The 13,014-nt window shown below is 32.9% G+C and overlaps 1 protein-coding gene across 2 annotated transcripts; it reads left to right on the forward strand.

Moving 5' to 3' along the window:
• Positions 1 to 2,096: 2,096 nt before the first annotated feature.
• Positions 2,097 to 7,536, forward strand: LOC110735418 (protein CHROMOSOME TRANSMISSION FIDELITY 7-like). 2 transcript variants are annotated; one of them, XM_021915613.1, is made up of 6 exons: positions 2,097 to 2,333; positions 2,448 to 2,703; positions 2,796 to 2,891; positions 3,035 to 3,103; positions 3,215 to 3,564; positions 7,325 to 7,536. In XM_021915613.1, exons 1-6 carry the CDS (start codon positions 2,197 to 2,199, stop codon positions 7,449 to 7,451), a joined length of 1,035 nt encoding a protein of 344 aa, XP_021771305.1. In that variant the 5' UTR covers positions 2,097 to 2,196; the 3' UTR covers positions 7,452 to 7,536. The 2 variants fall into 2 exon arrangements, with proteins under 2 accessions (XP_021771305.1, XP_021771304.1); XM_021915612.1 differs by having other exon boundaries at positions 3,035 to 3,564.
• Positions 7,537 to 13,014: the final 5,478 nt, after the last annotated feature.

Genomic DNA, 13,014 nt, shown 5'->3' on the forward strand with positions numbered 1-13,014 from the left:
TCTCATGTTAAGGTAATAACTATAATTTCTAATATCAAATATGACAACTGTGATTCCTGCGATGCTTCCTATTTTCTTCCTAATATGCATGTTAATATCATGTTAGGGTTAAAGCTTTGATCTTTATATGTTTAGTGACATGCTAAGGTTTGTTATTAATCTTGTTAGTATCATGTCTAGGATCTTGCTATAATTATTATGCTTTAACATGATTATGTTAATTATGATTAAATTTATTATTATAATTATGATTGTTGTGATGATTATTATTATGTTGCTTGATGTTTATTGTTATTGCTTGATCACACCTTTATGCATGTTTAAAGGGAATTGATACTTGTAATCACGCTTAATTAGATAATTAATAATCTTGTTTAGGGTTAATTTGATTATAATTCAAGTGATCGCGAATAATAGTTTTATTTGTGCATTAATATTCAACCAACATAGATAAACAGGTTTAGGGTAAACCAATTGATTGCATGTTAGTCATAAAGCGCATATGAATATAATTAGAATAAAGTAGATGCCTATTATTAGGGCATGTTCAATCTCTTTTAGGTTGGATTTGTACCTTCATCCCTGAACTACCAGTCATGGTTCCAAACCTATTGAAGTTGACGATCTCTTGGATCATTAAGGGGTGTAACCTTCACCTCGTGAACGGCTTACAAGTTCCTAAAACTTGTTGGCGACTCTTTTGCTCTAGCTTCCTTCCCTTTGGACGCCACCATACTTTAGTGTATGATCACAGTGGGGTTCAAGGTAGGGGTAATGCTTGAAATATTCCCTAGTGTTTTTTACGACTCCACTGGGGAGGATTTCTATTTCATTTCCTAAAATTTATTTTGGCAGTTATTAAGAATGAGTGGATAGAGATCTAAATCAGTATATATAGGAAGAACCTGTACAATTACAATCATTATTAAACTTCAATTTGATGCAATCGGAAGCAATTACAAAGGTAAACATCAATATATTTGTTAAAATTCATTCTAATTATAGAAAATTTGTTGATGAATATGAAATTCAACAAGAAGATGAAATTGTAGAAGATGCAGAACAAGGTGTAATAATGATGTACTTAATTGTAAATCAGGTTAAGAAGGAAAATCAACCTACAATACAAGCTCGTGCAAAGATTTGTTATAATTAGTTTTGATTTGGCATAATCAGTTTTGTATCACTACAATCAGTTTTACAACACAAACAGTTTGATATGATATAATCACTTTTTATTTCTTATAATCACATTTATTTTGATATAATCACTTTTCATTTTTTTTTAATCAAATACAGTTTAGTATAATCACTTTTTTTTTATAATCACATTTAGTTTAATATAATCACTTTTTATTTTCAGTAGTCACATTTAGCTTGATATAATCACGTTTTATTTCTTATAGTGACATTTGGTTTGATTTATTCAGTTTGCATTTAATTTACTCCAATTGATGATCGTAATCCTCTTCGTTTACTCCAATTTGATGAAATTTCACTTCTAGTTTTGATCGCCATTGTTGATTTTGATGAATTTCCTCCTCTCGTCTTCACCATTTTTGAAGTGTAATACAGAACATCAAAGGAGGTGAGAGAAAAACAAAAGTAAGAAGAGAGAAAAAATTAATAATTTATCAAAGAGGAGAGAGAAAATGAAAAGGAAAAGATAGAAGAAAGAATGAAAGTGTGATTAAAGCTTTCAAAAAAAAGAAACGTGTACTAAGGGTCTGTTCTCATACGTTGAAATTCAGTTCAGTTCAGTTCAGTTCAGCTCAATTCAGTTCAGTTCAGTTCAGTTCAGCTCCTAAATTCCTTCCCTTATAAAATATTCAGTTCAGTTCAATTCAGCTCCTTATTTCCTTCTCTTATAAAATATTCATTTCAGTTCAGTTCAGTTCAGTTCAGCTCAGCTCAGTTCAGTTCAGTTCAGCTCAGTTCAGTTCAGCCAATGAGAACAAGCCCTAAATCATTTAATATTTACTCGGTCCACATTAAATTAATGTAGAACGGGTTTATTATAGTCTTTATCTAACTCTCCAAAAAAAATTGAACGTTTGGCGCGAAAACATAAATATTCATACCCCAAGTCCTTATAATGGAGGGAACTAAAAATCCAAATTAATCATATTCAGCAAAACCCGAACTCTATCAGAATTTTTTAAGAAATTGATTGCGAGTTTTGAAGTATCGGAAGAAATGCAGAAAACGATTGAATCATTCTTTAATCACTCATCAAATCCTCCTCCATCTGCAAATTCCTACGATTTATTCGACGGAATTAGGGAAACAAAGTTTCCAGAAATTCGGATCAAATACACTCGTCAACCCACCAGGTACTTCAATTTTTTTTCCCTCAATTATGCATTTCTAATTTCAATTAATCAAATCTTATTCATACCCAGATCGTTAATTTTGTCCAAATCTAATATTATGGTCCTATAATTTAGGGTTGAAGAATCAACAAGTGATGTGTTAATTGGGGAAGAAATTTTCGATGAGCAAATCGAAAAGAGTGAGAAATTTAAAGGAAAGAATTTGAATAAGAAGAGAAAGTATGCCCAATTTCATTTGGAATTGGGTCAGTCTGATTTTCTTCTTCATACTTGTAAAGTTTGTGGGATTCAGTATACTAAAGGGGATGAAACTGATGAGAAGGTTCATACTTCATTTCATAAGAATTTTACTCATGGAATCCCATTTAAGGTGAGTTTTTAACGATGCTAGCCCTATTTTCAATTGTCTTTCTGTATTTTTTTTCAATTCGAATTTTGTTGAATTGTTGTATTGGTTTACAGGGTTGGCGCCAAGAGCGATTGATTCATTTGCCAGCACTCAAAAGGGATCGTATCGTAGTTGTTTCGAATTGTGATCCTCCGGCTCAAAAGAAGAAGGTTGAGATTTTATTTCATTTTGCTTTAAAAGTAGCTGTTGTTTCTTTGTTGGTGATTTTTTTTTTTTTTTTGGTTTGTGGAGAAGATTGAGATGATAGTGCAGTAAATTTAGCTTTTTGTTGGGAAATTTTATTATGTTTTAGGTACAAGAAGTTGTGAAAATGATGGAGATTGAACTCGGTGATGGGTGGATTTTCCATGAGCTTTGTCAGGTTTGTACTGATGTGGTGGAGTTATCAGACTTATCATTGCAATTTGTGTTTCAAAAGTTGTTCTGTATGGGTCGATTGTTGAATATAACCTTGGCTGATTGGTTGTTGCAGGTGTATTTGTTTATATCCTCACAAAGAGTTGTGGGTTGTTTGATTGTGGAGCCAATAAGCACGGCACACAAGCTCCTTTCAGACTCAGTGCAAAAAATATCGGATAGTGCTAGTGGGAAAGAAGTAATAGCTAAAGCAAATACATTACAGTTTGGTACGATATTCTTTCAAAGGGAAGTTTCCAGGAAAGGATCTACCTATAAAAGCTTGGAGGCCATGGATTCTAACTTACTTGGATCCATTGTCTGTGAAGAGGAGGCTACACCTGCTTCTTGTGGCATTAGAGCTATTTGGGTCAGTCCATCAAATCGAAGAAAACATATTGCAACTCACTTGTTAGATGCTGTGAGGTAACCTACCTCTTCCAACATTTAAAACTTTACATATGGTTGTGTATGAATTTCCATGAATTAGAATATAGACTGATTTAATTAAAGGCCAGAAAGTTGTTACTAATGACCTGTTATAGCTATGTAAAAAGTCATTTTTTTTTAATTATTATTGTCATAATTATGCAGAATGGACACATAATGACTAACTGTCAGTGACTCCTTGTTACAGTCCATTTACCCATGCCTAGGCAGAAAAGAAGAGGGTTACAAATTAGGTCTGTAGATAGAGTAGTCATTCACATTGCATTGATAATGGTTCTGCTTGAGTAAAGCTTTTTGGCAAAGTTACGTTACTTTTTACTTATATGGGGCTTAAAATGCCATAGAAAACAAGACAGTCATGTATTCTAACGTGCCTTTATGAGATGACAACCAGTAGTTATTTATCTAGGAATTGAATGGTGAATATGGGTTCTAGAATCAAAAGTACCTGAGGGCTTAGGTGCTTAGGTGCACTACTGTGGATGGAATAATTTTATTACTGCAAGAATCTGGATGAGGCATCTTGGAGCTGTTTTTATCAAGGCAGATGGTCTGGTTAGTGAGTTACTATGGAAGCTTAAAACCTGGAACAGATGCTAAAAAACATATCATTATGGAAGTGATGGAAATTTTGGATATGCATTTTACTGTTAGATTGTATATGTCTGATTATTATGGTTTCTTGGTGAAATGATAATCTAGAGTGTTAGTGAATGCAAATAGCTTATTTTGGACATAGGTTGTTAGTTTAGATGAACTACTACGAGAGGGGGGTGAATTGTAGTAGGTTTCAATCGCGAAACTTATGCGGAAATTAAAAACAAAACGTAAAAGGAACTTAAAGAACACAACGAGTTTTACGAGGAAACCATCCAGTGCCTAGCTGGAAGTAAAACCTCGGCCCTATTGGGACTTATAAACAAATTCCACTATAATAGGCAACTCTCCTAGTACAACCTATTAGACAGACCTTTGCTTTGCAAGTTCTACCACGGACACTTGCCACTTGATAGGACACCTCCTACCAGACCTAAGACACTTCCTAGGTACCTTTTCCCCTTAACCTAGGACACTTCCTAGGTGACCCAAGACGCACTCATAGCTACCACTTGAATTTTAGAGAATTCAAACTCATACACACAAACGTGAATTTGTAGAGAATTCACAATCTCACCCCAAAACCAATTACAACACAAAGACTCAATCTAACACATAAATGGAAAGCTACACATGAAACCCGAAATCAAAATGATAAAGCTTAAACCTTTGGCAAACTTACTCTTAAGCACTAAGTGGTTTTCACACTTAAAACTCTCATTTTGCTTCACTGAATCACTTCTATATTTATAGAAGTTCCTCACTTCACAAAGTAGGGTTTTCGCAAATATGATAAGCTTAAACAGAAATCTAATCTTATCACTTTAAAGTCGAAACCAAAACAAATTTAATTCGCCTTTTCTAAAAACCAATTTTATCAAATTCGTTTTAGTTAAAAGATAAGATTTTATGAAAAAGATAAAACCGAGTTAAACCAGATTTTAAAAGATAAAATCAAATAAGTACTTTTTCATAAAAACTGTAATTATCTTTTACGAATTGATGAGCTTGTCAAGCTTTATCTGATTTCTAATAAGTTCAATGCATAACAATCATTTACATGCTTACATCAACCTATAAAATAAACTTATCTTTTTTACAACTATAAGTTATGAAATCCATCTTTTTCGGTTGATATCCGAGCTCTGATCCTTGGTTGTTAAGGTTTGCCCCAGCATTACACCGAAACCAGGTCGTTACAACCCGTTTGAAGTTCCTGTTAAGAACTTCGGGAAGTTCCATTGCTGAAACTCCTCATCTGTCTTTACTTGTCCTCATGAATCTTCTAAAGCTCCTTTGTTTTAGTTCCTACTTCAGCTAACAAAGCTTACTGAACCTGCAAACATTACAACACTAGAAAATCCTTATTAGATGGAAGTTTGCTCAATTCTTAACGTCATCATCAAAACCTCATGAGGGTCAACATAGGTGATTAGGTGGTTGGAGTTGCAGTAGGTCTTTATGCTAACTACTACCTCCGTTTCATATTATTTGCAACGATTAAACATTTTTCCTCTCTACTTTATGTCACATCGTTGCAAATAATATGAAACGGAGGTAGTATTACTTGAATAATTTAAAAAGAAGAATAAAACAATGATTTTAGCATCATGTAAGTGTCAGGTTTGCATCATGGCTAAGAGAAATCTTGCAATGCACTCACAATCTCACATACCTTCCAAAATTAGAAGTGTTTACTCCTTGTGCTCCCTCCTCCTTCCTGCATGCTGTCCGGCCTTGGCCTGCTCTTTGAAGGTATGACTGTAAGTCTGTGACTAAGGGTAGTTCACATTTACACTATATGTGGGTATGACAATTTGGAGGGTAAGGGAGCGATGTGAAAGTCAGGATTCATTTTCCTTTATTTGCATCAGAAATATGGGAAGTAAAAAAGAAAGGTTGGAGGGAACGAGGATCCATTTCCCTCCCCTTTAAATAAACCTAATCTCTTTATTATTGAAACGCCCCCACCCCCCCCCCCCACCCCCCCTTCCCCCCTCCACCACACATACACTCAGAACTCCCTCTCTCTTCCTATTTTTTCCTTTCCCTCCTCAAAATCTCACCAAACAGAATTTTAGTTATGCCATTGAATTGCTGAAAAAGTAAGGCAATAGTACAGCATCTGACTGTCTTCACCATACCCTCTTTGCATTTGTATCTATAAGGATGAGATTGGCGTGATTTTAATAGAGTATAAATCTTGTCATTGTGGCCTTTTGGGTGCACTCAGGGACGAGGGATTAATTTATTGAGTTGGTGATTCTTAGCTACTTCAAATTGAGTAACACTTCTTATATTGATGCCTCATGCTCTCATCTTCCATGAGGTAAAATTACATCTTTAGAGCTGTTTTGACTTTTGATGCTGGTAGTCACAGCTAGATACTACCTCGGTTTCATATTATTTGCAACAATTTGACATAAAGTGTGAGAAGTGTCTAATCATTGCAATGAAACGGAGGTAGTAGAACATTTGAGTATTTGACAGAATATTCTCATAGTAAGAATTCTTCTTGATGATCCCTTAAAACATAAATACTCATTGCATATTACCATGTATGCTATCTAGGAGCCTAAAGTCTCAGCATTTTTTGAAATAATTGATGGCCATTGACTCGGTTGCCTTTATTTCTCACATGCTTTCTGATGGCAATACAAGCATTGCAATTTTCTGTAATAAACAAACTCTGCATTCACCCACCCACCCACTAAAGCAATAAAGCACCTATACTCCTATAGACATAATCTCTTAGTCTTGTACTGCCTGGCTTCTCTTGCTAGTAGAATTTTGTAAGCAGTAGCAGCTCTTTGTGTTTCGACTCCTCAGATCGAGTAATAACTGAGTGACTATCACTCATAAGAGCTTTGACCCTTGGCTGCCTCAAATGTTTCACAATCAATCTGATGTTATGTTGCTTTCAAGGTTCATCAATTCCCTGGATAACCCTTCAGCTTCATAAATTAGTCTGGCCAGGCAAACTACCATTATATGTATGATAGGCGAAGTTATTGGGGAGACTGTTTGTGTTTTTTAATTCAGCATAAATTTGCTTTTAAGTCTTTTTCATTTGCTTTTGTTGGTAAATCATATTCTAGTAGTATTTAGATTTTTGTTCTGATGTTAAATATTCATGCAGGAAAAGCTTTTCTACAGACTATGTTCTTGAGCATTCGCAATTAGCATTCTCTAATCCAACCTCAGCGGGAAAGGCATTGGCAACCAATTATACTGGTACAGGATCTTTTTTGGTGTACAAAACGTAGTTATACAAATATTTTCTACAGTACTCCAATGGGTATTTGCTGTATTAAATCTTGTAAGTTTTGAAATCACACTGGTTTTAGCTCCTGAATACCTTGCAATCATTCTATCTTTGCATTCTGCTAATTTACTTACCTATGTAGCCAAATTACCAGACTCAGGAACCAAATTACAACCCAATATTTATTCAGCTTAGGGATGCATCTTATAACCTGACAGTAAAATCTCCCTTTTTTTTTCCTTTCTTTTTTTTTTTTAATAGGGTGAAACCCAATAAAATCTCCTTAATCTTAATACGAAGTACATGGTAAAAACTTTTTTTTCCCCTTCTTCTACAAAAGTGGGCCCTAGAGTACAAGGCCCATAAGATCGTTCAAATATCAGTTTGTTTACAAGTAATAGGCCCACTTTCAAGCCTCTTGCTTAAGATTTCATCACCTCTTAAAGCAAGTGGGTAAAAAAGTTGCAAAGCCCATAACATCGTTTTATATTTGATGTATATATACAAGTATATTTTTTCATAGAATTTTGGTGTGGAAGCATATGGCAGGTGGATGAAATCATTGTACATAATCCCGCATTTTTCCCAAAAGTTTACATTTTTGTGTGCATAACTTGTTCTTTTTAGCACTTTTTATAACAATGGAAGCGCAATTCAATAACTTTTGAACATTTTTAAAAATTGGAAAACTGTTTAATATCTTTATATCAAAGTTATGGACTTATAACATTAGCTTGTAAAGCTTTTAAGGGAAGGAAATTTAAAGAGAACGTTATAAACTTTTTATTATATATTGTAATGCGTTTTTTTGGGGTTTGTATAGGGTGCTTAATGTCCTAATTAAAATAGACTAGTTTACCACTCTAGAAACAATATTATTGATCCCAAGAGAAACCTTAATCTATAGTTCTTAGGTAAGTAAGAGTTATAGACTCCCAAAGAAAGTAGTTCATTGAAAAAGAGAACTTACATACTACCTCCGTTATAGGTTATGTGCAACAATTAGACATTTTTCCTCTCTACTTTATGTCAAATCATTGCACATAACCTGTAACGGAGGTAGTATAAAATTATAAGAAACGCTTATGTGTGTTTTGATTCAATATAGGGTAGCCCTTATGAGATTGGTTAGATTTTTAAAAGGATTTGGATCTTAAATTCAATACTTTGAATAATTTAAGTTAAAAGTTAAGCGGACTAAAGTTGTTTAAGTTGATTGAAATTAAATAAAACACACCATACATTGTGAGATTTTGATCAGCACGTTTTCTATGTGGCTAGCCACACCTTGTGGCCACAGCTACTCGATCGGTTAGGGATTATTCGATCAATCAGGAATTACCTCTAAATAAGTAATTAAGTCCACAGAGTGTGACCAGTCACATAAAAATTTGTATAAATATACTCCCTCCGTGGTTTACCTTTTTTATTAGTATTTCTCTCCTCTTACATTTATTAGTTTTCAATAAATTATTAACCTTAATATCTTTCTTTTATAACTTTTTAATACTCCAACTACCCCACTTACCTCCTATTTTGAAGATTATTTATGTCAATTAAATTGCCTAAAACTATAAGCCGGTTAAAGTGTAACACTTATTAAAACACGGAGGGAGTAATACGTATTTGGGTTAGCTATCAATATAATTGCTTTCATATACGGTGTAAGGGCTTGTTCTCATACGTTGAAATTCAGTTCAATTCTGTTTAGTTCAGTTTAGCTCCTAATTTCCTTCTCTTATAAAATATTCATTTCAATTCAGTTCAGTTCAGCTCCTAATTTCCTCCCCTTATAAAATATTCAGTTCAGTTCAGCTCAGTTCATTTCATTTCAATTCAGTTCAGTCAATGAGAACAGGCCCTAACATTATTCATAGCACTTTGTAACATCTAAAGTCTAATATAGCATGAAATAAATGTTATGGAATAATTTGTACTTAGTATAATTGATTAATCATTCTTCAATAATCAATAGTATAACTTATGTAAGTAGCACATGGTAAGTAAAAAGACCAAAACTGAAAAGCCATTGCTTGAACGTCACTCTCTCTTACATTACATAAATGAAACACCCCCATTTGCAACTAATGCTCCCTTCAGCTTCTGCACCCCTCCATTTCCTACCCTTTTTTTTTTTTTTTTTTTTTTTTAATGCTCACCAAGATGCCTTTTTTTTCCATAAAAATAAAAATATTATACATAGGAAATCCAAGTCCCTGAAACTCATTAATTGGAATTTGGAAGTTACATCAACAATTTACGTATGGAGTTAAAATAATGGTAGATTGGGAGTAGTAAGTACAGTAGAAATGTATTATTTGGCCAAAACAAAGCCATAGAACAAATGCAACAAATAGAACTTAAAGCATCTACGTTTCATATTATATTAATTTATTTAAGCTTAGATAAAATAAGTTAAGAGCATACAAGTTGTTTTATGCACAATTTCAAATTAGTTCGGTAATTTATGTTAAAATAGAATTAACAAGAATGATTGTTAAATTCGACCAATAAAAGGGATTTCATGATCATATTAACAAGAATAAATTTAAGTTCTTAAAATGACAAGGATAATGTAACTGGAGTATTACTACGTACTTTATATATTATACTTAGGGTATGTTCTCTTCAAATTATTTTCAGTTCAGTTCACTTCGGTCCAGTTCTTAATTTCATTCTCTCATAATATATTTATTTTAGTTCAGTTCAGTTCTTAATTTCCTTTTCTTATACTCTGTAATATATTAAGTTCAGTGCAGCTCACTTCAGTCAATCAGAGCAAACCCTAAAGAGTAACACCGGACAAATATGACCCCTTAAGAGGTGGGAATGTGGGATATGGTTCTATTAACTTTCTACCTTTGTCTATGTTGCTTAGGACTAGATCTATAGAAGACATATTTAATACTACGTATTAGTTCTTATTGCTTAATGATGATATAACATTCTAGTAAAAAAAAATGATGATATAACATTACCAAATAAAATAAAATAAAATAAAATAAAATTACAGTGAGAAATGTTGGTAAGAAATGGTAACAACGATAATGTTTGAGGACAAAATGAAATTTGAATGTGTCACCATGGTTACAAGGCAAGCACAACTGCACATAGGTAGGCATAACCGTACTTGAAACTTAGCTAGGCACGACCATTCTTAAAACTTAGCTACACACATTCGCACAACCCAATCTCCAGACGAAATTTTGTGCCCGTGCTATGTTGGGTTGGCCACTCTTAACATCGCGATCCACCCTTCGAAATGTCGTTGCGAGGTTGTGTTTTGTTCACTTTTTTTAGGTAACATAATATGCTTATTAGTTAAATCAAACTCTCCACCATTTATTACAACACTCAATTTTCATATCAAGTCGTTTATTCTCGTGTCGTGCCAATTAAACATTAGGACTCGGATTGTACCAAATCCAACCCAATGTCAAGCCAAATAATATCGTTCAATCAGAATTCGACACACTATATTTAATTTTGAATTCAGAAACATAAAAAATTTCAAGTATCAGAATTTTCAAGTAAAAAAATCCCAAGACTTGAGCTGTGCTCAGTTTGTACAGCACTTGTTTGACGAGCCATAGTAAAAGGCCTTCTGCACACGCTACCTTAAGGTAGGACTTAGGCTTGGCCTATCGCAGCTGAAAAGTGGCCCACTTTCGGCAGTGCATTGGAATTCCCCATCAAATTATTAACCCAATTTAAGAAAGAAAGAATCAAATAACTTTTTTGTAACATCAACATCATAATTTAGACAAACTAGTCAATTTGCTGCTCCTTACTCTTCCCTATCCTCATTCACACTTGCATGTTTATAGTAACAACCCACTTTTACCGAAATTATCTTGGCATTCCCCTAATTTAGTACCTTCTTTGTTTCTCTATATGATATAGTCGGATAGTCTTATACCAAGTATATAGGCATGATCAATTTCCTTTTCGCGTTATTGATTCACTGGTTCGTAATTAATTGTCGCATTGATGAATTTTGATATTTAAATATGTGTCACTAAATGAAATTAGACTCGGGTCAAAGTGGAGTTAACTTGCTTTTGAATTGATAGGCTAAGTAATCCGACCTGATTTTAACCCAACTTTATTGAACTGAGCAAATATGGTGGTCAAGTGACTCAAACCAATATTATTCGATACTCGAATGATCCAAAATGACCCAAAATGATTTTAACCCTTCGGAGAAAAAATATATATATAAAAAATAAAAAATAAAATAAAAACTCAACTCAAACTATATTCAGTGGCGATCCACATTGACGCCCAGGGGGCACGTGCTACCCCCACAAAAACAAAAACAAAAAAAAAATGCTGGAAAACCGTCTTTTATATGTGTATATATATTATAATCTGTTTTAATATTAAGTGTCTCCAGCATTACTTCAGTGGTAAGGGAGTTGGATGGGTGAATTATGTGTGTTCAAGTTCAGGGTTCGATACCCCTTATCATCATTTTTTTTGCTTTGAACCCAAATGAATTTCCACTTTCCTCCTATTTAATTAACAAAAGGTTAAGCTCTTACTATCTTTTCCTGATAAATTTCTTTTTTCCGTTTTCACACTTTTTATAAAACAGTCCTTATTAATATGAAATACTCTCTCCGTTATATTTTATTCATTTTTCTCATTTTCATCACATAATATTTATTGCATTAATTTGGCCATTATTAAATCTTGTTTATAATCGTATGAAAATTTACACTGAAATAAATACAAAAAATCATACTCCAACTGTGTTTAAATAAATGAAACGTTTTGACTTTTTTTACAATTCATCTAATTCACTTTAGCTAATATTTATGATTTATACATAACAATAAATATAGTCATGTGGGTACTTATTGGAATCGTCAAATTTATTACCATAATATTCAATTGTTATAAGTTTAATTATGAAAAATATATATTTTCAGTCAAAGTTTTACGTTAGCATATGTGCCATAAGTGCACATGGAAAAATTTATACCAAAGTTTTCGGTATAAATTCATATGCAACTTTGACAAAATAAAAAATAAACAGGTGGAAAGTTTTTAAAAGTATAATCAATATCTACAATATAATTGAATTATTTGTAAAAAAAAAAATTTTTTTGTCAATATAAATGTTTGAATGTGATTGTTAATTATTATACGACTACACAACACATTATATCCATGTTTGGCTGATTAATTATGTTACGTTACAATAATGTTATACTTTTTCTTTTTATTATAGTCTTGTGCTACCCCTACTTCGGATTTCTTGGATCCCCCATTGACTATATTGGCTCAATTTTTGTACTAATTTTTTTTTTTTTTTTATTTGTAATATGTTAGTGTATTCATTGCATATTTTGAGTATTCATTTTCATTAATTTTGAATCATCAATTATGTTTAACCTCAAAATGATCCAATTTTTTTTATTCTAATCCAAAATACTTGAATGTTCAAAATGTTTTAATTCGAACTTTTACCTAATTCAAACTAACCTGAAAGTCTTGGCCCGATCCGAAATTACACAAGCTAAAAAGATCTAAACCGAACTCAACTCAAAACCCAAACC

This window comes from Chenopodium quinoa, unplaced genomic scaffold, assembly GCF_001683475.1.
Source record: "Chenopodium quinoa cultivar QQ74 unplaced genomic scaffold, ASM168347v1, whole genome shotgun sequence".
In the NCBI taxonomy this organism is placed as follows: domain Eukaryota; kingdom Viridiplantae; phylum Streptophyta; class Magnoliopsida; order Caryophyllales; family Amaranthaceae; genus Chenopodium; species Chenopodium quinoa.